General features: G+C 39.0%; 1 protein-coding gene across 1 annotated transcript in view; it reads left to right on the top strand.

Moving 5' to 3' along the window:
- Positions 1 to 25863, top strand: part of pds5b (PDS5 cohesin associated factor B) — a 29169-nt gene extending 3306 nt beyond the window's left edge. Inside the window, exons 2-35 of the mRNA XM_007554653.2 lie at positions 4778 to 4905; positions 5608 to 5811; positions 5972 to 6058; positions 6764 to 6861; positions 7713 to 7839; positions 8576 to 8656; positions 8885 to 9025; positions 11165 to 11280; positions 11958 to 12052; positions 12282 to 12427; positions 12631 to 12782; positions 13922 to 14035; positions 14143 to 14224; positions 14320 to 14368; positions 15691 to 15830; positions 15988 to 16103; positions 16198 to 16303; positions 16386 to 16546; positions 16722 to 16845; positions 16998 to 17156; positions 17285 to 17353; positions 17428 to 17564; positions 17691 to 17814; positions 18304 to 18508; positions 18697 to 18811; positions 19546 to 19678; positions 19780 to 19899; positions 20134 to 20196; positions 20290 to 20435; positions 20618 to 20690; positions 23539 to 23960; positions 24040 to 24120; positions 24834 to 24939; positions 25067 to 25863. Coding sequence (XP_007554715.1) covers positions 4798 to 4905; positions 5608 to 5811; positions 5972 to 6058; positions 6764 to 6861; positions 7713 to 7839; positions 8576 to 8656; positions 8885 to 9025; positions 11165 to 11280; positions 11958 to 12052; positions 12282 to 12427; positions 12631 to 12782; positions 13922 to 14035; positions 14143 to 14224; positions 14320 to 14368; positions 15691 to 15830; positions 15988 to 16103; positions 16198 to 16303; positions 16386 to 16546; positions 16722 to 16845; positions 16998 to 17156; positions 17285 to 17353; positions 17428 to 17564; positions 17691 to 17814; positions 18304 to 18508; positions 18697 to 18811; positions 19546 to 19678; positions 19780 to 19899; positions 20134 to 20196; positions 20290 to 20435; positions 20618 to 20690; positions 23539 to 23960; positions 24040 to 24120; positions 24834 to 24939; positions 25067 to 25099 — 4233 coding nt within the window. The 5' untranslated portion in view covers positions 4778 to 4797 and the 3' untranslated portion in view covers positions 25100 to 25863. The remainder of the gene's footprint in view (positions 1 to 4777; positions 4906 to 5607; positions 5812 to 5971; positions 6059 to 6763; positions 6862 to 7712; positions 7840 to 8575; positions 8657 to 8884; positions 9026 to 11164; positions 11281 to 11957; positions 12053 to 12281; positions 12428 to 12630; positions 12783 to 13921; positions 14036 to 14142; positions 14225 to 14319; positions 14369 to 15690; positions 15831 to 15987; positions 16104 to 16197; positions 16304 to 16385; positions 16547 to 16721; positions 16846 to 16997; positions 17157 to 17284; positions 17354 to 17427; positions 17565 to 17690; positions 17815 to 18303; positions 18509 to 18696; positions 18812 to 19545; positions 19679 to 19779; positions 19900 to 20133; positions 20197 to 20289; positions 20436 to 20617; positions 20691 to 23538; positions 23961 to 24039; positions 24121 to 24833; positions 24940 to 25066) is intronic.
- The last annotated feature ends 865 nt before the right edge of the window (positions 25864 to 26728 follow it).

Below are 26728 nucleotides of genomic sequence, written 5' to 3' on the forward strand. Positions count from 1 at the left end.
GTAAAGCCAGTCCCTTTGTGGTTATTTACTGCTGCGTTTGTGAAATGTTCCCTCATGGATGGTAGCCACACATTCACATCAGGTTGAGAAATAAGCTGCTCTGATTGGCTGCCAGGACACCCGGTGTGTGTCTGTGTGGTGCAGCGTTGGAGGGATGGACTCAGATTTGGCAGCAGCTGTGGGGTGGAAAAGAAGGTCACAATCCAGCAATTTGGGCGCCTGCCAATTTCCAATGGTGTGTGTTTGCGTTCGTGCGTGTGTGTGTGAGTGTGTGTGTGTTGGTCTCTGCATGCGTGTGTGTTTGCTGAAGCTTGACGGCAGCTACTGAGAATTCTCAGAACTCGTGGTTCATAAATGTGTATTACATCTTCCTGACCCAAACAGTTTTACTGTAAGGGAGCAAGATTTTCAGTGTTAAAAAACATAAAATTACAAAACAAACTCGATTGCTTTACAGAAATTGGACTGAACACATAATTGCATTTTTGCTATGTCATTTGTTTGAGGAAAATAATTTTTTTCCAGCCAACAGCTGCAATTATGTTTTAGTCACATGGCATCCAGGAAACAGCTTTGAGACATTCAAGTCACTGGAGTTGGCTGACAAGACAAACAACTTGGTATTCAGACTTGACTTGTGAAAGATAATATCAGAACTTATTAAATCTGTTGCTAGAGAGACTTTACCTTCAGTAAAAAAAAAGCACATCAATCAGTTGCTTCGTGCAGAACCTGTCTTGTTACCTTTGGTGTCTCACCAGGAAAAAGTGTTAACATGTTTAAACATCACATAAAACTCTACAGTGCTGTATTAGACGACTGTACAGCAGAAATGGGGTCAAACATACGTTTAAACATTTTAACAATGTTAAATTACTTGGCAATAAAAGAGGTTTCAGTGATTAATATATTTTGCAATAATGAGAAATCTTGGGTTTACTATTTTGTTTAGTGCTTATGTTTGCCATATCAGGCCTTTATAAAAACGCCAATCAAAGCGAGGCAGCAGACCTGCAGCCTGGACTTCAAAGCACCATGAGTGTCCTAGGTTTGGGTATGAGGGCGCACACCGAATCAGACACTTCAAAGGATCTTCATACACCATCACACTGATTCATCACATCATCAAAATGATTAAATTGATTGTACTACAATACATTTACTATATCTATTGCTGGGCAATAAAACAATTTCAGCATTTTATCGAGAAAAGCCGTCAAAATTATTATTGTGCTTGTTTTTAAGAACTTTTGAATGATGTGTTGAATGTTTTCCATTGTTTTTTTGTTTTACTCAAGCATATTTGCTCTTTTGGGATTTGTGAATCAATATGTGGCTAGTCAAAGTGTCATTATTAATATGTAAGGTCCTGCAAATTTTAAGGGAGATCACTGCTTGGCTTAATTTTCTGAAATTAATTTAATTATTATTAATGTGTTAAAACTTATTTCAATTTGCTCTTTAAGTTTGTAGGGTAGCACAGAGTAAAATACTGAGTTGATTAACCAGATTATAAGCCTAATGTAACAGACAAGACATCCAGTAATTGGGAAAAGGGCCTGGAGATATTACAGGAGCTGGTTAAGAAAAATACTGCATGAATATTAGAGGAAATAAAAAACAAATATGGATTAAATAATAAGGACTTCTTCAGGTACTTGAAATTGAGGCACTATACTGAAGAACTACTAAAGATTAATTTAGATGAGTCGGAATCTGGAATAATTGAGATGTTTGTTTTAGCAAATGAATCAAATGTAGGGGGGGAATTAATTTCTGAATTGTACACAGGACAGAAAAAACTAGCTAGCTTCATTAAAGAAGCTAGCTGGAGGCTTCAGAGGAGAACTGGGAGGAAATATGTGGGCAACAGTGGAAAACATCATGTTCCCTCTCATTGAGAGCTTTTGGCTGGAAGAATATTTTAAGATATTTTATTACACAAGCACTAAAAATACCAATATACAAGAAGTTGCAGGAAATGTGGAGGAGATAGAGATAGCCACTTCAATGTGTTTACGATTTATTCCTACATTTTACCCTATTGGCAGGATTTAAATAATTGCATAGCTACAGCTTTGAGGGTGAGTATTTCATTCACATTTGACTTTCATGGGAAAGAGGGATGGACAGGTTAACAAGATCAGCTGATAAATATATGTGGTGGATAGCTAAAGAACTATCACTAGGAAATGACTTAAGGCAGAGGCTCCTGAAAGGGAAGATTGGCTCGATGTAATGCACATTTAAATGATGGAAAGGTTGGCTTTTTCCATCAGATTACAATCTGGCAAGTTAAAGAATTATTGGAAAAATTGGCTGTATTTTATATTACCGAGATCAGATTTTCTTCACTTATATTTGGGTTTTGGGGTTAAACTTGTTTTGATGATGGCAAAAGTAGATTTGTTCTGCACATGTACAGAATGTGTGCAGAGCTTCTCTTAGTTAGTTTTTATAGGACATTTGTGTGAAAATGTGTAAAGTTTGAATGTACACTTGCATTCAAAATATAAATTCAATAAATTTTGCAAGTTAAAAAAAAAAACAAATACATCGTCATCACTATATCAGTGTGTGTATATTCAAAGCACCAAAGACTGTTTGGAGTGCAATAATTGTTGGCTAATATATTCCAAGTATTGTGAACTCATAATTTACATGCTAATGTGATGTATGCTAATTTAGCCAGGTGGACAGTCTCATGGCAGCAGATTCTCACACCAGACACTAACTTTACCCAAGATGCCAAATGTTACACAGTGACGAAAATAGACATATATACGACTTTTGTTGTCATCACAATATTTGGCAAAGTTGTGCATTAGTAAATATACAATCTAACAATAAGAAACATCTCAAGGTTGTAGGACTTCTTCCCTCCACTCAACTTTCCAATAATGTCTTCAGATGCAGCCCTCTTTGAACAGTTCAACTTGTTTCATAATACAGACCTCAGGCTTGTTTGTAGCTGCTTCAGCCTTGTTTTCAAGCTGCATACTGAATCTTTACTGCGGATTATTTTAGTGATGAATAATTTCTCAGGTTTTTGATCTGCCTACTTCCAGGTGAGCACTGGTACTACTGATAACCATACACTAGTAAGGCTGGCGGTCTCATGCCCCCTGCAGTTTAGTCTGCTGTTGCCTTTTGGACTTGCTTGAGTTTAAATTACAGAAAAAAGTTGGATAAATCTCTAGTCAGGAAAACGTTAAGTTTAATTTAGCTGATGCAGCATGATAAAACGACTTATCAATGTTAAAAATACATCTCATAAGATTATAAAAGCTTAAGGAATAATAAATCGCAACATTTTGTCAAATAATTTTTCTTCTTCCATAGTGTCAGTCAGTCTTCTGGTTCTGTTCAGATCCACTCTACTTGTAAAGTTTGGCTTTACAAGAACAAGTCATACATCTTATAAATCTTTTCTCTTCATAGAGGAGTTTATCTCTTCAAAATGTTTGGTCGCATCCAGTTCTTACGCTTCCTACTTAGTGAAATTTAATAGGACTGGAGATGTTTTTCCCAAATAAGGTGCTGTTGTCAAATTGTTTGTTCATGGAATTAGTTGAAAAATAAATATATTATTATTGTTATTAATTTAAATGTTTTGTGTCTTTTATTTGCTATGTGACAGTTTAAGATTTGATCCAACTCATTGATCATTTTGGTTTTTAAATGAAAGATTATTGAAAGACAAAAAGGATCAGTTATGTTGCTTTTCTGAGCCACTACCCTCCAAAATAATGTTAGAAATTATTTTTTAATTGGTAATAATTAATATTATTTCTACATTTTAGGCTAAAATGTAGAAATAATGTGTAGGTAACTGATGGCGTTTGTCATTTGCTCAGTCGATAGCTGTGGTCAGTTTTGTTTTTAGGTCAGAAACGTAAAAGTGGGGCTCAGTTAAATAGCTCTGCACATACAAACTGATTCGTGAGGGAAACCTTTGCGGCAGACCGTATAGAAAATGCAATTTTGACGCTGTTACTGAATATTGAATCAACATAATTATAAATTATCCTTTTTTTGTTACTGATCTTATTGACATACACTGAAATATAAACTTTAATTATTTGCAGTAAAAATAAAAACAAATTTCAGAGGGTTTATAATGATTGTTAATAAACATTAAACTTACGACCTCGTACAATAGAATTATAGTTACTCATATGGCCCTCTGGGAGAATTTATTGCACATCCGTAGTCGTTGTAAAGTCTTCAGATCTGGAGGATAATCGAGTAAAATGCTATAAAAACAGCACAAGTCGATCTGTCTTATTAGAGCAAAATATAAATGAAAGAGGAAATTAACAAATAAATTGAGACAATTGCAATGTAATGTAATAAAGGCTGAAAAACACGTCTTATCGACGTATCCATAAGCGGGACACTAAATTTCCAGTCGGATCTTTTTCCTTTCATATGAAAAGCTACGATCATTTCTATTCCCAGACTGGTGGTGATATGTGGAGTACAATGTTATCAGCACTGAGTGAAATCCAGCCTTGCTCTCTAAATGCAGCCGTTCCATCCTGGACTTTGAAAGCCTGTAGAAAAGCCATTACCATGCTATGAATACCTTGTTGAATATTTCAGTGATTGCTTTGCTGCAGATTTCTTGGAAAGCTTTAAAGAGTTCAAAGGATATTCTTGGTTTCCATGCTAACGTTATTCTCAAGGCTTTCCTTTCCTCGTCCATTGGTTTCTGTCACACCTGCTGCAGCGCTCTCCTCTGGTTTAATACAATCCCTTCCCTCTCCATCTCCAGGCAGTGAAGAGCTAAAGAGGATGGCTCACTCTAAAGCTCGAGCCACAGATGGGAAGGTGACCTACCCTCCGGGGGTCAAGGAGATTTCTGACAAAATCTCCAAAGAGGAAATGGTCCGCAGGCTCAAGGTCAGTGTTTCTCCCTGCTGTGTTTTGCTTATGGCCTCCCTGCATGATTGAATGCTTTTCTTTAAGATGGAGAAACCATCATTGTCTCGGCCTTTCTAGGTTCCAAAATCAAAAATTTCCAAGAAAGGCCGTGGTTGGCAATAAGTGGTTTGGTTCTTGCACGCACTTCTGACTTGATTGTTTAAAAAACAAAACAAAACAAAAAAAAACATATTTCTTGCACAAATATAGACCAAACAATAACTAAAAATCTCTGACAACTTAGCTGAAAATGAAAGTTAACTTAATCGGAAATTTCAAGTTCAAAAAGTGGTCAGAAAAAATAATTTTACAGAAACCTCCTGTCATCACACCCGACATTTGCTAAACAAAAGGACTTCCATCTCGCCATCCGGTTTGTTCTTAATCATTTAAATTAATAGGAGGATCTAAAAGTTATCAAAGTAATGTAAACAATTTCAAATAAAACTTACAGATTTTGGTTCTAAACTGACTTAAGTGTATTCTATCAACTGAATTGATAGAAATTACGGATTTACAGAAATTCAACATAAAAGGCCATAGCAATTGTTACAAATGACTTTTATAAGTTCATACTAAAAAGATGTGCACCTGATTCCCTGTTTATCTGCTCAACAAAGCCAATTGTTTGTTGGTTTTCATTGCTTTCTCTCCATGTTCTACATTTGACCTGCTACCCAGATGGTTGTGAAGACCTTCATGGACATGGACCAGGACTCTGAGGAGGAAAAGGAGCTTTACCTGAACTTGGCCCTTCACCTGGCCTCAGACTTCTTCCTCAAACACCCAGACAAAGATGTGCGGCTGCTGGTGGCCTGCTGCCTAGCAGACATATTCAGGATTTATGCTCCAGAAGCTCCCTACACCTCTCCAGATAAGCTCAAGGTGTGAGGACGAAGGTTTTGTTGTGCTACATCGAAGCATTTACTATTCAAACACTTCTTTCTGTTCATTTTTGTTTATTCAGGTTTCTCCACCATTCAGCCTTTTACTAATATTTCCAGCTGCCAGTCGGAATCATTGTGTGTTTGTTTCTGTGTTGTAGGACATTTTTATGTTCATAACACGACAGCTTAAAGGACTGGAGGACACGAAGAGCGCTCAGTTCAACAGATACTTCTACTTACTGGAGGTATGTGGCTCTTTGCTGCAGTAGCAATATTTACCATTTGCTCTGAAAATACATTTTTAATTTTAGCTGTTTCAATGCTAATGGTTTTAAGGAGATAATTATAAAAGAATAAACTCCTTAATGAAGCAGAGGTTGTCAACAACAAATGGATAGGAAATTTTATATATTGCATGCATTTCACTAGACCCAAATTTCTCTTCTGGGTCAACTAAATGCAAACTGATGTATTGACATGTTTATTGTTGTTGGTGTTAAGGTTGTCAAAAATAATTGATAGCAGAAAAACAAATCATTAAAATTTACGTGTTGGTCAAAGCTAATACAAACCAACATTTGCTGAAATCTACTACTTATTTTTTTATTTATTTTTTTGTCCTAATTTAGGAGGTTAAATTGTGTCCATTTTTTTTTACAATTTGCTTCAGATTTTAGCAATATGAAAACAATCACTCATTTATATTTCTTTCATTTATTCATCCATTTATTTTTCATCAATCCCTCCGTAATGTGATTTTTTTGTAGGGTTTATCGTTTTGAAGTTCGACTTCAGAGTAAATTTCAGTATGAAATTGATTGTGCTGTTTTATTTCTAAACTGTGCTGAGATGGATGCTAATTAGGAAAAACCTGGAATTGAAAAATGAGGAGGAACCTTGATTCTCGGGATTGTGTTCCTAACATCAAACCTCTTCTTCCTTTTGTCCAGAACATAGCTTGGGTGAAATCTTACAACATTTGCTTTGAGCTTGAAGACAGCAATGAAATATTCACCCAGCTTTACAGAACGCTCTTCCAGGTCATAAAGTAAGTCCTTGATTAAAAGTCGCCACCATCAGCTTTTAGTTTTTGTCTGTTTTTAGCCTCTGCTGCCCCGTTTGCAAGCAGCACAGTAGCAGTCTAGATGTTTCTCTTTTGGTGCCCCCTCCGCTTCTCCACCCCTCCAACACCCCCCTCTCAATTTCACTCTGCTGAACACAACCTTGAGGGCTCAATTCTGCAGCTCTGGATCTGGCTTTTTGCCAGTGGAAGGGGAAAAAAGGTGTCTGCCTGTGTCAAGGTTGTGCCAATACTACAAATTGTCCTGTTTTGGAAAAATGTAAAGATTGCTTTTTCATTTAAAATATTATTAGAAGTTGCTAGTGAGTGTAGCTCTTGTACACTTCTCTGTGTGCTTGAAAGTGATACTTGTGCTGAATAGAAGCTAATGGCTGTAGAAATCTCCTCGCTGAGATACAAATCAGGGGAACAAGCTTGGCCTCCTGCTGAGATGCAAGTATGCACACCCCTCTGTGTAATCAGAGCATCTTTAAACATAGGAAGCGTTTCTTGTTTTGCAAATAATACTAAATCTCTGTCATGACATGCTGACATGCTTTAAAGTAGTTACAGATTAATGTTGCAAAATGGTGGCTTTATACCCAGTTAGACTGAAACAGTAGTTTTATGTTTATCCTGATGAGGAATTCAGCAGTTTGAGCTCCCAATAAGCCCACATGTCAAAATGTTCTTGACATTTAGCCCTCATTTGCTCATTAATGTATTACTTTTAAAGTAAAAATGTGATTAGATTCATGAAACTGGGGGGGAGAAGTTCAGAAGTAAGTAAAAGATTGGGTTTATGTCGTGCTCTCATGTTCTCTGTCTTCTCTTCATAGCAACGGCCACAACCAGAAAGTGCACATGCATATGGTGGACCTGATGAGCTCCATCATCTGTGAGGGAGACACGGTGTCGCAGGAGCTGCTGGACACGGTTTTAGTCAACCTGGTGCCGGCGCATAAGGTGTGTGCAGCACTCAAAGTGCTTTACTTATTCAGTATCAACATAGTTTTTGGTGCAATAGGGATAGCAGGACAAGTTCACATGCGATTCGTCAAATCACAAAGTTTATTATGGTGGCTGGACAAATAATTTACTTTCCACAACCCGAATGCATCATAGTTTCTATGGCTTCTGCCTCCACATTTCGAAAATGGAACAAATGTAGGAAAAAAGGATTTTCTCTCAGATTTTATTGTTGCAGAATCACAACAGAGGACTATAGACATGCTGAAACTCCCAGACAAAACCATACAACTCGTATGCAAATGAAGTAATGTTTGATTTCAGTAGGATACTTATAAATGAGAAGTATCTTTCTCATTAGTTCTGCTGGATGAGGCTGTCTCTAGATGAGAGCCTTCTGAATAACGTCAGATGCAGAGCATTGAAGTGAACCCAACTGTCTGGTGCAATATGGTGCACAGCTTCTGTAATTAATCTCCCAAATTCATACAGTGTCCAAGGTTTATTGACCCAACTAGAGACAGCAGGGAGGCTGCTAAACTTGACCGACTGTGATAAGTCTTAGTTTTCCATACCTTGCTGTTCAGTGAGACCCCTGCAGGTGAGAAGCGGTAAAGCAGCTGAAGTTTTCCTGCAGAAGCAGACATCCATTTGCTACATATTCACATGCAACTTTCTAGATATTTCTTTAATATCATATGTTTTTTTTTTTGTTTATTCTTTGTCTGTTTAGAATTTGAATAAACAGGCTTATGACCTGGCCAAAGCTCTGCTGAAGAGGACTGCTCAAGCTATCGAACCTTACATCACCAATGTAAGATATTTTGTTGTTTCTGGCTGCACTGTGGACGCAATTCGATTGTTTACATGTTGAAAAAGACTTAAAAACATCAATTTTAAACAATTTGATTCATTTATATGTATGAATGATCAAAGCGTCACATTATCATATTTTGTAGTTGTGATATTTACATTTAATTATAAATATAAACTGACTGGACCTGAATTCTCTCATTTGTCTCTCCCTTTTCTTTCCCTCCAGTTCTTCAACCAGGTGCTGATGCTGGGAAAGACGTCAGTCAGTGATCTGTCTGAACATGTGTTTGATCTCATCCTGGAACTTTACAACATAGACAGCCATCTGCTTCTCTCTGTGCTGCCTCAGCTGGAGTTTAAACTCAAGGTACTTTCTGAACTGTAGTATTTGGGCTTTATAATAGAGGAAAACCTTTCAGCTTCAATAGAAGTTGAGTAGCAGCTAAAGGAGATTTTCCATTACACATTTTTGGGATTCTTGTCGTCTGAATTTCGACTATTGGCCTGAAGCAAGTCCTTGTTTCTGCTTCCAGAACTGTTGCTCTTTCTGACAGAGGAGTACTAAAACTGAGAGATGCAGTCAAACCACTATAAGTCACCCATAGCTGGTTGATGTGTTCATTTGTTGCAAGAAAGGAGCATAGGCTCTGCTGCTGAACAATACATCAAATCGCAGTTGTCATCAACTTTGATGCAGGACTTTTTTTTTCTTCTGCTATTTCAATCTAAGTGCAATGCTGTGAAAGCTCTGAGTGCAAACAGAACACACTGCCTTGCCAAAAGTTGCCACTTGGATCTAACTTAGGAAAGTAGCTCCAGGCCTCCTTTTGGATAATTACTGCATGAGCAACTATCTTCCGGTGGGAAGCAAGTTATTGAACCTGAGATGATGCAATGTGTAGCTTCTCATTTCTGAAACAACCTTGTAGGAAGACACAAAAAGTGACCATGGAGAAAATGTTTCTGTTGAGATGGGTCAAGTTTGTGTGCCACATTTCAGAGGACCTCATTGTTTCTGCTGTTTTGCCGTTTTTTGATGGTTTGTTCCAGATTAGTGGAGCAGGAACTATCAAAACTGGGTTAAGAACTGCCTAGTGCATTATTAAAAATAAATGGAAGAAAAGTGGTGAACCATTGGAGGCGGAAAAATGGATCAGGCAGTCCGAACCTTAACCCCATTGCTGTTGTCGGTCTCCCCATTATTGACACAAGGCCTTGGTGTAAAATAAATGCAAAGTCAGAAGGAAGAAAATCTTGTGACATTGCAGCAGTTTATCCAAACGATGCCACAGCGAGTGTGTGCTCTGATAAAACTTTAAAGTGGCCCAACAACATATTAGAAAGTGTTTTTTAGTTGTTTTTTCTGTGGTGGCACTTTTTTGGCTAAGTAGTGTATTTAGTAAGCAGGGTGCACTTTAACTGCCCTTGATGCTCACACCTGAAAAATAGTTAGGTGCTAAAACTTGTGAAGAAATGTTTGGAAACAGTGACGACAAAAGAGAAAAACCAGAGTGAGCAATTAGTGGGTTAATTGCAATTATAATATTTAGCCACAATACTAAAAACACACATGTGGGGCTGAGCCCCATCTCACCCGTTGGTCCTCACTCTTTCACCTAATGTTGTTTCAGGGTGTCCAAGTAAGAGGTTTTTCAGGGCTATTGTTAAAAAAGATCAAATATTGCTTAATTTGAAACAACTAAATTCTGAAAATTGCTTTTTTTATGGATGCCTGTATTTTCTTTTTCTAAATTTTTTTTGTCCTTTTTTTCCCTATTTTTAAATGTATTGTTGCAACCGTTACTGTGTGTAGTCTGAACACTGCTGAATATAGAGCTTCTAGTTCCACAACTGGATCACAAATAGTCATAAAATCTCTCTGCTTCACATGGAGCTGCTCTCTTCAAGGTAGTTTTAAGTAGATCCAGGTTTTATGCTTGTAAAGTCTCTGTTCTGCTCAGACTGATTCCAGCTTCTTTACACAAAACCTGCGTTCATTTAGCATTTAGTTTTTTTTTGTTGTTTTTTTTTTTTCAGGTTTGTTGATTCATATTTCTGAGATAAAGCAGTGATCCAGTCAGCATTATGTTGCCTCCGCAGTGTCTCATAAAGGCGTCGCGCTGATGGATAACGCTCATTAACTCTACTGAGGGAGTGTAGATCACTGCTGTCTCCTTAGAAATAATAGCCGTGATAAAATCTGTCCGCCACAGACTCGGCTCCCACTCTGCTCTCTCTTCCACATTTCATCACTTTCTTATTGTTTTTTTTCCTCCACTTATTTCTCTCCTTGCTGCTTTTCTTCCCCTGTCCCGGCTTCTTATACATAAATTCATTTGCGCTGTTTTTTCTGCCTGAAATCAGCATTTATATAAATGGGCCTGCATCCCTTTTCTTTATGAAAATGGTTATGCGTCTAATAAAGCTCCTAATGACACGGCAAGTCTATCCAATCGACATTACCAGTTTTTGTGCATCATTTTTCTCTCCCTTCCTGTCTTTGCAGAGTAATGATAACGACGAAAGGCTGCAGGTGGTGAAGCTGCTTGCAAAGATGTTTGGAGCCAAAGACTCTGAGCTGGCAGCACAGAACAAACCGCTCTGGCAGTGTTACCTCGGCAGGTAAAACTAAATCTGTTGTCATCTATTATAAGCCATTTAGAATATTTTTTGTACGCTTGTTCATGTTGTGTGAAACATTGCTCAACAAATTTTGGGGCAAAATCTTTGGATGCCTTTCCTAAAAGTTTTACATCTGAGATTGCAGAAAAAAGCGGTTCTAGAAAGTTTTAACTTAGAGAGATGATTTAATAAAATCCCAACATGAAAAAGTGTTTGCCCCCTTCCTGATCTCCTTTTTTTTTCATACATGGCTGTGTTGGTTTGGGTTTTTCATTTAAAAGCTGCATTTTGTGACGTTTATGACTAACTGGTGGGATGCTCTGAAATGCTTAAATGTGATAAACATGGAAAAAAAGGAAGTCAGGAAGAGAGCCAACATTTTCCACACCACTGTACACATTTGGAAAACACTGAGGTGCTTAACGAGATCATTTCACTTTCAAATCTGGAATTTTTATGAAATCTGGATTATAACTCTTCTGTCGGTTATTAAAAAAAATCTTCACTCGACCCATAATTGGAAGCTCAGTAGATGCCAACCAGTTTTAAATAAACCTGTTCAAGTTTTTGAACCCCCATTTTGTACAATACTTGACAGAATTGTGTGTTTTTGAGTTGACTGACTGCTTCCTCTTTAAATGTGTTGATTTTAACATGAATTTATTTTTCCCAAAAAGGTTTAATGACATCCACGTGCCTATCAGGCTAGAGTGTGTGAAGTTTGCAAGTCACTGTCTCATGAACCATCCAGACTTGGCCAAAGACCTCACAGGTACATTTTTATAAATCATACACACGTTTAGAAAGTTGGACATTTGCTGGAGTCATAATTTGACGGTTCATAGATCAGTCGTTATACATTTTACGACTCCTTAGCGATTAAACAATCTCAACAATTTACAAGCAGCTGTTAAACAAAAATAAGATTATTATTTGTATAAATCGGGCAGAATTTTTGCTATTCCGATATATCTCACTCATTTTTCTGTTTTCTTCCCCAGAATACCTGCGGGTCAGATCACATGACCCCGAGGAGGCCATCCGCCATGATGTCATCGTCTCTATAGTAACCGCAGCAAAGAAAGACTTGTCCCTAGTCAATGACGCGTTATTAAATATTGTAAAGGAGAGAACCTTGGACAAGAGAGTAAGTATGAAAACATAAAAATCGGCTTAAATGGCTCAAGGAAACAATCTCCACATTAGTGGTAATTTGGGTCTTTTTAAAAGCTGCTGTTGGATCCATTTTGTGATATTTTCTGCATATTCCAACTTTGCTGCCAAAATCCACATCTTACTTTTCACAATGTTGATCACTGTTTTTTTTTATTTCTGTCCTACTGTCTTCAGTGGCGCGTTCGTAAGGAAGCCATGATGGGCCTCGCATCGATCTACAGAAAATACTCGCTACAAGGAGAGGGGGGCCGGGAGGCCTCCAAGCAGATATCCTGGATTAAAGACAAACTGCTTCATATCTACTACCAGAACAGCATTGATGACAGGTTCCACTGCTTCCTTGTTCTCGTATAAAAAGTTCAGGGTTCCTTCCCAGTCTGGAAAAGTGTGGAATTCAATATGTTGTTTTTATAGTATTGTGGTTCATACAATCATTTCAGACCGTTTGCCACAAATATAAAAATGGCATAATTATGCAAGTACTCCCTAAATACTAAAAATAAGAATTACATTTTTTGTTTGTTTGTTTGTTTGGGGTTGGACAGTGTCACAGCAGATGCTGCTCCCACAGGATACAAATTACATTGAATAAAGAGCCAAAGGTCACAGAATATTGGAAACATGGATGAGAAAAGAAGAAAATAGGCATTCATGTCGCCACTGATATCTAAGGCATTCTAACAACATGCATATTTTGGGTTAATTTTAATGTTATGTATTTGTAGATAATCAGAAAACATTTAAATAAAACTCTTAAGTCAGTTTTGGAATCCGTCGAGTAAACCCCTTTTTTTAGTGAACTGCAGCTTCATGGCTGGAGGTTGAATTTACAAGCGGGAGGAAATGAAATGAAAGTTTTATTGCCTCCAGACGTCCTCATGTAGCCATAAAACAGATAATATAGTAAAGCTGGTTTATTTCTTCTTGTGTTATTTTTCTTTAAACAGCCAGAAGGCAGAAGTGGAGCATGCTCTCCTTAAAATGGAGCGTCAAATGCATTACTCTTGATCCTCCTACACATGCTCAGCATAAAGTGCTCACCTCTCTGTGGGGTTTCATAATGTCTCCGGCTCCAGCTGAAGAAGCTGCATGTGCTGTAAAACCAACCGTTATATTGAGGGAATAAAAAAAAAAAGAAAAGCTTCTGCGATGAGACCACAGAACGTCTGTTTGGTTATCGCTTGGAGAGCTGATCAGCTGCCAACAGGAAGCGTCTTCACTGTGACAGGCTGCGGGGAAGGGGAAGGTTTTACAAACACTGAGCAGCACAATGTTTTCTTTGGGTTTTTTCTATGTTTTGTGGTTAAAATTCTTCCTTAATACAAAAAATGAAAGTTGACTTGATCATATTTTAAACTGTTGAAATTGCTGGGGTTTATTTTTTTACGTATTTACTTTAATGATCAGTTTTTATTAGAGCACTTGTTATAATCTAAATCTTAGAACTCACTTCCTGTATCGTCAGGTTGCTGGTGGAGCGGGTTTTCGCCCAGTACATGGTTCCTTTCAACCTGGAAACCACTGAGAGGATGAAGTGTCTCTATTACCTTTACGCTACGTTGGACACAAACGCTGTCAAGTAAGTGTTTTTAAGTTGCTTTAAAACAACTTATCAGACCAGATAATATGTTTGTAAGACCTTTTATTGTGTAATTAAACATTGCTGTCCTCACGTGCCCCCTGCAGAGCTTTAAATGAGATGTGGAAGTGCCAGAACATGTTGAGAAACCATGTCAAAGACCTGCTGGACCTGATCAAAAAACCCAAGGTACTTCTGCAAAGCACTGTAATCTACTGGCCGACATTTTCCTGTTTGGTGTTTCTGAATCATGTTTTTGTTCCTGTTTTTCCACTTCTTGCCAGTCGGAGGCATCCAGTAAGGCTGTATTTGCCAAAGTCATGGTGATCACAAGTAAGTCATCTTTTCGAAGTCACAAGTTTCCACTGCAACATGGTGTTTGCGGCGATGTCGCATGAAGTACCCACAGGCTGTCTTGGAAAACAAATAATAGAGCGTAGCCATGGCAACGCATGCTGGAATACAAGACAAAGTACTGAAAATAATGATTAATGAAGAATAGGTAGTTTTCAAATGAGATTTGTAATGTAATCAAAGGATTGATTAAAGCAAAGGATTTAATCAATCCTTTGATTGATTACCAGTTGACTTGGCCAAATTATATCCTACAAATCTCTGCAGCAGCGACTGAGCAGGACGCTAGTTCTCCCATGGCTGCACAACACTATGTAAAAGCATTCATACTACTTTAACTTTTCCACGTTGTCACCTTATGACCACAAACTCAAATGTGTTTTATTGAGATTTTACGCAAAAGACTAATAAAAAGATGATTTTATTTTACAAAAATGTTGAAATGTGTATTCAGTCCCCTTTACTCTGATAGCCCTAAATAATTTCAAGTGGAACCACTCGCCTTCCTAAGCCACCTTGTTAGTAACTAGTGTTTCTGTATAATTAAACATAAGTATAAATCCAGCTGTTCTGTGACAGCCTTAGATTTTTGTTGAACATTAATGAAGTGGTAAGAAGAGATAAATCAGAAGATAAAGCCAAACGCAAACTTATTGCAAAACGCTGACTGGCTTGTAAAGTGCTAATCTTGGTGTAAAACTAAACCTACACATCTCTACCAACATACCTTACCTGCTATAACACACAGAGGTGGTAGCATCATGCTGTGTGATTCTTTTCCTGCAGCAGGAACAAGATTTGTTGGCAGTTCTGGATAATCTGATGCAAAAAAACTTGATAATGAGGCAAAGATTAGTTTTCCAGCAGAAAAACGACCTTAAACATGCAGTCAGAGATGAAATGCAATGATTCAGTCAAAGTTCAGACTTAAATCAAATTAATTCTGTCGAGAGTTACTTTTTTCCTGATGTTCTCTGTCTAATGTGACAGAACAGGATCCCATTTGCTAACAAAAATAGGCAAAAATGTAAAATCTCTTGTCCAGAAGACTTTTAAAAAATATTAATAATTTCTTCTTCCTTTTTTTTTTTTGTTACTTCCATCTGGTCTATTATGTAAAATAACAAAATATGTGCAAGTTTGTTGCTGTAACATACACAGATGTGGAAAACTTATGTAGTAGAGTTGTGTTTTATTAACACATATTTAAAAGAAGAAACGGGTCTGCTTCAGGTCTACTTCATTGTTTAAAACATGCTTTGTATGCGTGTTTGTTTGTGTGTGTGTGTGTGTGTGTATAGGAAACCTTCCAGACCCGGGCAAAGCTCAGGACTTTGTGAAGAAGCTGGCTCAGGTCCTGGAGGACGACGAGCGGATAAGGGATCAGTTGGAGACGTTGGTCAGCCCCACCTGCTCCTGCAAGCAGGCTGAAGTCTGCGTGGTGAGTCTGCGACGTCGTCCAGTCACTGCATGCGTTTGTTTTTTTGGCCATTATCAAACAAATTGTATATCTAGCATGTTGAAAAAAATCACATAAAAGCACAGGCATGTTCGTGCTGTACGTTTTATTTTATTTTTATATTTGTCATCTTCATCAGCGAGACATCACTAAAAAGCTCGGAAGCCCCAAGCAGCCCAGTAATCCATTCCTGGAAATGGTCAAATTCCTGCTGGAGAGAATCGCTCCTGTACACATCGACACCGAGTCCATCAGGTACAGAGCTGGGAAAAGACAGCTTCACATCATCTCTTTAGAAAAATGTCAGGGGGAAACATTTCATTTCTCATTTTTATCTTCATCTCTTCAGTGCTTTAATAAAACAGGTAAACAAATCCATTGATGGGACGGCTGACGATGAAGAGGAGGGCGTTCCAACTGAAGAGGCGATCAGGGCAGGACTGGAGCTGCTGAAGGTAAAAACTCAAACTTCATCCTATTTTGAATTAAAACAAATTCTGCTGACTGTTACTGAATATTTTTCTGTTTCCTAAACAGGTGCTGTCCTTCACACACCCGGTGTCATTCCACTCTGCAGAGACGTTTGAGTCTTTGCTGAGCTGTCTGAAGATGGATGATGAAAAAGTGGCAGAAGCTGCTCTGCAGATCTTCAAGAACACAGGCAACAAGATGGAAGAGAGTTTCCCTCACATCAAATCGTACGTTTTTGTTTCCACATTTTATTCATGTTATAAAAATAAAACACAATCCAGGCAGCCCCACCAGGGCTTCATTTATTTCAGTGAAATGTGTACAGGATGTAATTCTGTTTTTTTGTGACTTCAACTGGTTCTTTACCAGTTTCTAATGGCGTTCTCCTGCTGCTCCTCCTAGTGTTTTACTGCAGGTACTGCAAACCAAAGCTAAGAGAGGCCCCCCTCGTCAGGCCAAGTATGCCATCCACTGCATCAATGCGATGTTCACCAACAGGGACACACACTTTGCCCAAATCTTTGAGGTCAGTTTGTGCTTCAACTCTGTTCCATGAAACTGAAAACTGTGAAATACGGAGACCAGCAGCTTTTTTTCCCTCTTGATTCAGTGAAAATGTGCTCAACCACTGTTAAATAGAGAATTTTCAAATATGGTGTTTTTGTTTTTTGTTTTCAGCCCCTGCACAAAAGTCTGGACCCTGCAAACCTGGAGCAGCTCATCACTCCGTTGACCACCCTGGGTCACCTGGCCCAGCTGGCCCCAGAGCAGTTCGCCGCGCCGCTAAAATCTCTAGTCGCCAACTTCATTGTGAAGGATCTGCTCATGAACGACAGGGTACAAATATATATATATATTCTCTATCCTCCAGATTCATGCTGCTGCTTTTTGTTACGTCTATCATAGAAGCAAAGATTATTATAGTTTGTAAATTAAGCTGATGATGAAATCTATTTTATTTGTAGATCCCAGGCAAGAAAACAACCAAACTTTGGGTTTCTGATGATGAAGTGTCTCCAGAGACGATGGCTAAGGTCAGTGGTGAACCTCAGTCTGTTGTTTCTGCTCCTGCAGAGGAGAAATAAAGCGTTTTCCATCCTCCGTTCAGATCCAGGGCATCAAGCTGATGGTGAGATGGCTGCTGGGAGTGAAGAACAACCAAAGCAAATCAGGCAACTCCACCCTGAGGATGCTGACTGCTATCCTGCACAGCGATGGCGATCTAACCGAGCAGGGCAGGATGGGGTAAGTAAAATAAAATCACTCCCTCTCAACGGACGCTTTTAGGCTTTAGTCTTTAAACATACCTGTGAAAGGATAAAGCACTCCTTACTGCCTCTCATCTCCACTGCCTCCTTTTATTCCCGCTAGTAAACCAGACATGTCGAGGCTGCGGCTGGCAGCAGCGTGCGCCCTCCTGAAGCTGGCTCAGGAGCCCTGCTATCATGAAATCATCACCCTGGAGCAGTATCAGCTGTGTGCTCTCGTCATCAATGTGAGAACTTCCTCTGAACCTTCTGATTGTGTAAAGTCTCATCAGACTGTGGAAGCTATTTTTATTTTATTTTTTTAAAGGTTTGCTATTCAGAAAACATTGCGTTGAAATGATAAACATGCCAGGTCAGATGTGTTAAATATTCCTGCAGAGTCTGGAAAATTCTCGAAATTGGTTAATGTGCTTTCCAGGATGGATGTCCATCACTCGATCCAGAACTCATCCATCAGTTCATCCATTCATCAGTTCAATAAATTGCACATCTTTTCTATTTAAAATGGTTTAATAGATAAAGAGAACCTTGACATTTGAGAATGAAGACTCTGTAGGAACCTTAAAGTTCATGTTGCCACTTTTCTTCCACCTCCTTCCTGCTCTGTTCCTAAAACATTTTCATTTCTTCCTCCTTCTTCTTCCCTATTATTTTACCACCTGAATCCTGTTGCAATATCCTCTCACCTTCCCTCTCGTCTCCACCTGATCTGGCAGGATGAGTGCTACCAGGTGCGACAGTGTTTCGCCCAGAAGCTTCATCGAGGCCTCTGCCGCCTCCGCCTGCCTCTGGAGTACATGGCTGTGTTCGCTCTGTGTGCCAAGGACCCCGTCAAGGAGAGGAGAGCTCACGCTCGCCAGTGCCTGGTGAAAAACGTCAACATAAGGCGAGAGTATCTGAAGCAGCACGCGGCCATCAGCGGTACAGAACTTAAACCCTCTGAACGCTTTACACCAGATTTTCTTGTTACTTAGTAACAGTACTCCAAAGCGATCTTAATATTATTTAAGTATTTCAAATGTAGGATTTTAATAAACCTGCTAAATTACTAAAAAGAAAACTAATCAGTTTGTTGTAAGTGAAGTAATATTGAGTTTGTGTTGGAACAGACAAGTTGTTGTCTCTTCTACCGGAGTATGTGGTTCCCTACACCATCCACCTTCTGGCTCACGACCCGGATTACGTTAAAGTTCAGGACATTGAGCAGCTGAAAGAAATCAAAGAGTAAGTCAGATTTAATACAGTTGTTAGGGATTGCAAAATTTGATTAATAAGTACATACAGGATAGAAGTTGTTTTCTCTTGGGTGGGTTTTATTATTATTTATTGACTATTGTTATTATTATTATCATTATTAGTAGTATTATATTGTTATAGTACACCCTGGTAGAGAGGTTAATTTTTTTTAAATTTTTAACAAAGGAGATTTTAGTAAAAGTTTGAGTAATGAAAGCTCCCATTTAAGTTTAACTGTGTTGAAAAATCCACATAGAAAATAAAGGTTATTAATAAATTTGTAGGTTATAAGATCTATATCAAAATAAATGCAACTGTAGGATTGTTAATTTTTTTTTTTTTTTTTTTTTGTTAGTGTCTGAACACTTTGTTGATACTGTGATGTGAAATGAGGCTGATATCTCTTCAAAATCAGAAATCAGATTCATTATACATCCAGCTCAACAACATGGTTTATTATTTGAAATATTATTTCATTTTATATATTTAGACATAAACTCCATCTATGTCTATGTCTGTTAAAAACATTGCATAGTCCACAGTCACTACTCAGGCTATGAAAGAGCTGAGTTGTAGTTAAACAAGCATCACAGATGTTATTAACGTTGAGCTGAAATGCGTAGCACTTTTATAGTTTGCTAATATTCATTGCAGTTCTTGAAGACATTGATGAATAAGTTAAATGCACAATTGAACGTATGTCTGTTTTTCTTCCTCTGCAGAGCTTTGTGGTTCGTCCTCGAGATCATCATGGCCAAGAATGAGAACAACAGCCATGCGTTCATCAGAAAAATGGTGGAAAACATCAAGCAAACGAAAGACGCCCAAGCCTCCAGTGATCCCAAAACCAATGAGGTAAAAATGACTTTTCTAATGTGAATGATTGCATTAAGTACTGATGAATTATTTTGTTTATGAGGCATTTTGTCGATCAAATGTTTGCCTCTCCGTTACAGAAACTTTACACAGTGTGTGACGTAGCCATGAACATCATCATGTCAAAGAGCACCACCTACAGCCTGGAGTCCCCCAAAGACCCTGTGCTGCCTTCACGCTTCTTCACCAAACCGGACAAGGTCAGTGGCTCAGGGGCTTATGGGAAGGCCCAGTTGGATTCATTTTCATCAGAGTCAATATATAATAATGAAAATGAAGTGTGCAGAGAAATGTGCAGCCTTTACTTTTGTTTCCTGTAATTTAAAATAAAAAGGATAATAACTCACCTAACTAACATGCAGAAATGAGCACAACCACAAGATTTACTGATACGGGTTTAGTCTCTCATTCACTTGTATCTTGTCATGTTTCAGAATTTTAGCAACACTAAAAATTACCTTCCTCCAGAGATGAAAGCGTTCTTCACTCCAGGAAAAGTAAGCCTGCGAAAGCCTCTAACTTGCTGTTGCTTTCCAATTTGTATTTGGACTCAAGCAAAACCTTTTTTCATTTCTTCCTTCCATCTCAAGCCCAAGTCAGCGAACGTTTTGGGCGCGGTAAACAAGCCGCTGTCATCGGCGGGTAAACAGCTCCAGAGCAAAGCCTCTCGTATGGAAACGACCAGCAACAACGACTCGTCATCCAATCCGGGCTCCCCGCAGCGCGGCAAAACCAGGTATGGTGCATGAAACCAGCATGTTGCTCAGTGGAAGCTCTTCTAGTTTTAGAAATTCACCTATTCTAGTTGTTAAAATGCACAAATTATTATTATTATTATTATTATTATTATTATTTTTACATATTTATGAATATCCAGATAAAAAAATTTGTGCTAAAATAAGTTGCTGTTTCTTCCAGACATGACAGCACAGAAATGGATCATAGTGAAAACGAGGATTTCAGCCTGAAGAGATCAGACAGTGTTGACAAGGTAAGATCCAGGAAATTATACAAACTGCTGGAAATATCTCAAATTTAGAGTCAAAAGTAGAAATTTTGAAATGGTTAGTAAGAATCCTCTCAGGTGGAAATTTAATTTTTAGATTTAATTGGCTTGCTTATTTAAAAAATGCCCATGAAAATATAAAATGAACAGGGTTTCCCCTAGAAAACTTGCTAAGCCCGGTGGTCGAGGCGGTCCACCATGCTTTACTAACCCCGCCGCCAGGCTTATAATACACTGGGGGGAACCCTGATGAAATTAAATTATTCTGAGGAGTTAATAGGGTTTAAATTTTAAAGAACAATTTTTTCCTGTAGGAGGTCATCCTGGACAAACATGTTGTCTGAAATGACTNAATGCTATTTAAACCCACAACTAGTCTAAAAACAACAAATTTGCTCTTCTGTTTAATCCAAATTAAGTCAGCAGCTCCATCAGGCCCCCAGGGCTTCAGGGGCCCCATAAACACTAATATTTTAAAACAGACCACAGATACATAAATGTAACGTTTGTTTATTGAGATTATCAATCCTATTAAATTTTATTCAATTGTTTAGGCATACATAAATTAAATTATTTTAAATGGTTTAACATTTAAATACAAGATTTTAAGGAGCTGGCAAGTTTACTTTGTAAAACTTCAAAGAACAATATTGATAGTTGGATTGTTTTGTTACCATAGCAACAATCTGATGCTGTGAGTTTAATCTTTGAATTTACAAATACAAATTAGTAAACTGCGATTATAACTTATTGCTTTTTAGGCTGGCCAATTAAACTACTCCCTTCTCCCATATTTCACTAAATCTAACACAGAAGCTGTTAGAGGTGTTGATATTATTAGCAACAAAAAGGGCCCCTCAATCAAATTCTGTTCAAGGCCCCATACAGCCTTGGACCGGCCCTGCATGATGAGGTAATCTGCTGCACTACGCAGAGATGCGCAACAAACGGGAGATTTAATTCAATGCTGCTAATGTGGCTTTAGTAGCTCTTTCATTTCGTGTCTGTTGAGTTTTTAGTCGTCACAGAAACTATTCTGGTTGGTCGAGTTTATGGGACGAGTTTCTCAGATCTCCATGCAGCCGCGCGTATTAACTCCAAGTAGACGACGCATTTGATATGATTTGATGCAATGTGTAACCGGAAAAATAATAATAAAATAATATAAAATCAGCGTGATGCGTGACTCCGAGGAGAGCGTTAAAGCTCCTCACCGGGCTGAACCTGCATTATCAGGTTAGCGCTGCTTGTTATCCACAGACGGTCCGGCCAACCGGGACCACAGACATAAACTTTGAAGACAGACACAGAGCCACACGCTGGGCAGCGTGTTGAGATACAAACGCCGCATATAATTGTTCGTTCACAAAGATAAATCATTCTCACCGCTCCACAATGCGACCTCTGAATTCGCTACAAATTATTCCTGCTGTTCACATTGAGCTGTGTAACCAGAGCTAACGTGGCGGGTTTTAAACTCTTACCCAGAGTTTCTCCAAAGGATCATAATTCCTCACAGTAAGTTGATGTAAATATCCATACAGGTCAGCCTGTGTCCAGTTTGAGTGAAAGGAGGCGTGAGCGATCCCGCTGAGGTAAAGCAGCGGCAGCGCGCAGCAAAGCGCAGAGGCAAAGCGCAGAGGCGCCAGCTGTGTGATTGGTCCGCGTGCTGTCGGCTTTAAATGCATAAACTATAAACCTACCTATTATAAACCTATCCTTAAGGATAAATCTGCTCTGCTAGTGAAATGCTCAGAGCAACAGAGCCCGGCTTTAAAAAAAAAAAAAAGATTTTGTTTTTTATTATTTTTATTTTCCTAGAAACGTAAACAAGCAACACTTAGCCTGGCGGCGGGGTTAGTAAAGCATGGCGGGCTGCAGGCTTATAATACACTGGGGGAAACCCTGATGAAACTAAATTATTCTGAGGAGTTAATAGGTTTTAAATTTTAAAGAACAATTTTTTCCTGTAGGAGGTCATCCTGGACAAACATGTTGTCTGAAATGACTCAGTAGCTCAGGAGTCGACGCCTCGTTTCTGGGATCCAGCTAAGTGATGTCAGCCATAAATCCCTGTTTTAGTCTTTGAAGCTGCTGTGCAAACACCAGCTGGACCAAAGTCAAGACAAGATGAGCAAATACAAACTCACTGGTTCCAGTCTCAAAACCAACTGCAAACACATCGTTTTGTTTGCCAATGTCTTCTTAGAGACATGCTAAATGTAAGCTATCAGGAAGTTTATGTCTCAAGACCATCAATGTTACATTGAAAATAAAATTAATAATTCTTAGGAAGCAACAAAAATCCACTTAGGTTTCACTTGGGGGAGGGGGGACACACAAAATTATTGTCAGTTCATTCAAAGCATTTAGACGAGGCCAGGTTTTTATGGAAATGGAGCAAGCAGGTTATGAGAACATTTTCGTTTATCAGTAATCGGTTAACATTTCTAACAATAAACAGCCGTCTCTGGAGAATATAAATCCTCACTTTACCAGTGAGATTTCCAAAAAGATGTTAACATTTCCAGATTCAGCATGCTACACGACATGTTGAAAACTTAAATAGAACAACTTTTGATGGATCTATTTCTATCTCTTTGTGGAAACCTGAATGAAACTTGATATGTCTCTGAAGAATATACTTTTTAACAACTTCTAGGGTCTTTTGTGCCTCCTCTTATTTTTAAACACTCCAAAATTAAAATTAATACTGAAACTTTTGTTATGGCAGCCTTGTATTTCCAGTTTAACACCTGAGTGATCTGTTAATCCCGTTCAAATCTAATGTCGCCTCTTTCTGCCACAGCTCAATGACTCTGTTCTCTTGCAGGACATGGAAAAGCCCCGCGCTCGCAAACGCGGCGTGACGTCCAGCGACGACCAGGAGAGCAAGCCAAAGCGCGGACGCAAGAGGGGGTCTGCCAACACCACCGCCGCTACCGAGTCTGAGGACCAGTGGGACGAGGACAACCGGCCAGAGGATGAACAGAACAGCCCACCGAAGAAAGGACGCAGGGGCCGACCACCGAAGTCTGCCTCTTCCAACCAGGAAACACCTGTAAAGGGGAGGAGGGGCCGAAAAAAGGCGGCGCCTCCGCCAGAGGAAGACGATGATGAGAACGAGGAGGAGGAGGAAGAAGAGGAGAGGGTGGACGACGAGGACGAAGATGATGACGACGACAAAAGTAGCGAAAACATGGAGGTGAAACCGAAGGGCGGAAGGCAAGCCAGGGCGCCACGGCGGCCACAAGGGTACGATTGGTTCACCTTCGCCGCTGCATGCTGTGAACTCGTCACTTTTTGTTTGACTAAAACTCTTCTTGTCCAGCAGCTCAGAGTCGGCAGAGTCCATGCCTCAGAAGAGGAGAGGACGTCCACCTAAATCGGCTCAGCCAGCGGCAAAGAAGCCGACGTAAGATTCACGTCAGCTCTTTCCTTCCAACAGGCGCTGCTCTCTCAGCTCAAAGCGGCAACGGTAGCAAAGCTGCACACTGACTGCAACTGGAGTTCTGGCTGCTCTGCACAGGAATTAAAGTTCATTATGGAATATATAAAAAAATATAGGTTTCTTGAAGTTTAGGTTAATGTGCATTCTTCAGTCAGAATGCTCTTTAAAGAAATTAGTGTTTAATTGGCTCGGTGAAATGTTCCTCTTGACAATTTGCAGATTTCAATGTCTTTACATAATTCTGCGCCTTGATATGTCAACTGCAGTCCCTTACAGAAATATTCATACCACTTGAACTTTGATCTGTTTTGAACACAAACCTGTTTTGGGGGGATTTTACTGACACAAAGCTGATTGTAATTGGGGGGAAAAAATAGTTTTTCAAAAGAGTTTGACAAAATAAACTCCTGAAAGTACAGCAAGACTCTTGGTGAATCATAAAATTAAAACGTTTTCTTTCTGGGTATGTTTCTGCCTGGTTTGGATTTCTAGAGACTGAGATGTTTGCTCACTCTTCTTAGCAACTTGGCTCAGACTCAGTTAGATTAGACAGTACAGTGTCTGTGAACATTGGAGTTTGAATTGAAGTTCAGTTTGGACTTTGACTGGGCCATTCTAAAAGATGACAAAGTTTTGTTGTGGTCATTAAATTGTGGCCGGTTTGTGGGGTATTTCAGGCGCGGAGGGCGATCGAAAGCTACTGCTGTTGCTAAAGATGACGAAGATGAAGACGAAGAGGAAGAGGAAGAGGAGGAGGAGCAGGACGATGAGCCAGCACCAAGGGTACTTATTGAAAAGCTGACTTCAACCATTTTTGGATCATTTTTCAGTAATTAAAAGAAATCCATAACTTTTGTTCTCATCATTTTATTATTATTATTATTATTATTATTATTTTTCCTGCTTCTAGGGTCGCAAGAAGACAACCGGGCGAAGAAGATGAGCTGTGGGGGGGAAACGACGACGCGTCTCAGTTGTATTCGAGGAGGAAAGAACATGTGGACATTAAACTTTTTAAACTTTTCATATGCCTACGCTCCTACTGTTACACCCGTGTACACTCTTGCATAAACCACGTACACACTACATCAGAACATGTGCATCGTCAGCTGTGGATCGTTGCTTCGTGTCGCATTGTGATGATGTTTGCCACATTAGGTAGAAATCATTTTATCAAGAAAACAAAAAAAAATCACTTGTAAATAGTCTTCTGTCTGGTTCATGTTCTGTTGTGTTGGATGCTGACTGGGGGGATGATGTCAAGACTTTTCCCGCTGTTATAAAAATGTTCCCATTGAAACAATATTGCTTATCAAACTTCCTGCTATTTAAAAAGAATCAGATTACCCCTCAACTTTTTGTGACTGTATTTGTGTCATTTTAGTGTTAATGAAATGTTTTTGTTTACAGCTATGTATATTAATACCGTTTTTTGTTTTGTTTTTTTGTTTTTGTTTTTTTTTTTTACCATGGGCAAAATACTTAAAAAAAAAAAAAAAAGATAAAATGTTCCAAATGTGGAGTTTTCTGGATGTTATTGTAGTGTGCATTTAATTTTTAGATTTGTTCTCACTGCTAGAAGGAAGTCATGAGCAGCTATGGTTGTCGTGTTTGTCACTGCTGGTTACCTTGGCTTCACATCCACCCAGTCACGTCTCCTGTTGTATCTATATGATTCTCTATAAAATCTGAAATGTTTGAATTGTTTTTAGTTTGTGTTGATATCATTCATTTCCTTACTTTCATATTCTGCAGTGATGACTTTGTTAAAGTTCCCCTGGCCTGGTAAAAGCCAGCGCTCTGTTTGCTTTGCTCTGTACAGAGGATCTGGACCCTCGGCTATTGAAAAACGATTGCTTGCTAGAAACGTGGATTCTGTTGAAGTTCAAATTTTTACCAAGTCGCCAACGTTTGACAGAGGCATACGTAATACACCAACCAGTTCAACTCAAAGAGAAGTGCTGAGCTGAACGAGAAAACGGCTGTTAATGTTAATTCAATATTTGGATGAATGGCCAACAGACTGAGAGGCCTTGTTCACTTCCTCCACTGCCAAACTACAAAACGGTGCACAAAATCGACATTATCGTTCACAACTTCTCCTTCTGCTCACTGATTGGCCCTTTTGAAAATCTGCTGGAGAAATCCATCTCAATGGAAGAAAGTCCAGAAGGAGCACCGAAAAGAGATGAGGATCAAGTGTAGTTTTTGCAGGAATGCAATGGCCAGGCTAATGTTGCCCTAAGCTAAACAAAACTTGCCAAATGTCATCCACCCCAGGGCTTTGTCATGGAAGAACTTTTTAACAGCCTGGTTACTTCAGCAGCACAGATTTGAAAGCTCGCCTCCATTTTCTTTCTGGGAGATGCCAAGGGGATGTAGGAGGTCTTTAAAGCATTCTATCCACAAACCCACCATGTCCTGAGTCAGGATCTTCAGTACACTATCCCCATGCAGTGTTGGTGGTGTACCGTCTCCCTCTCCTGAGATGCTTGGTGGCTGACCAGAACCTCCTCCAAGCTGTATTGAAGTCATCCTCAATAGCTCTGCTAAATTCTTCCCACGCCTCAAA

Source organism: Poecilia formosa, unplaced genomic scaffold (genome assembly GCF_000485575.1).
Source record: "Poecilia formosa unplaced genomic scaffold, Poecilia_formosa-5.1.2 Scaffold3, whole genome shotgun sequence".
Taxonomy (NCBI): domain Eukaryota; kingdom Metazoa; phylum Chordata; class Actinopteri; order Cyprinodontiformes; family Poeciliidae; genus Poecilia; species Poecilia formosa.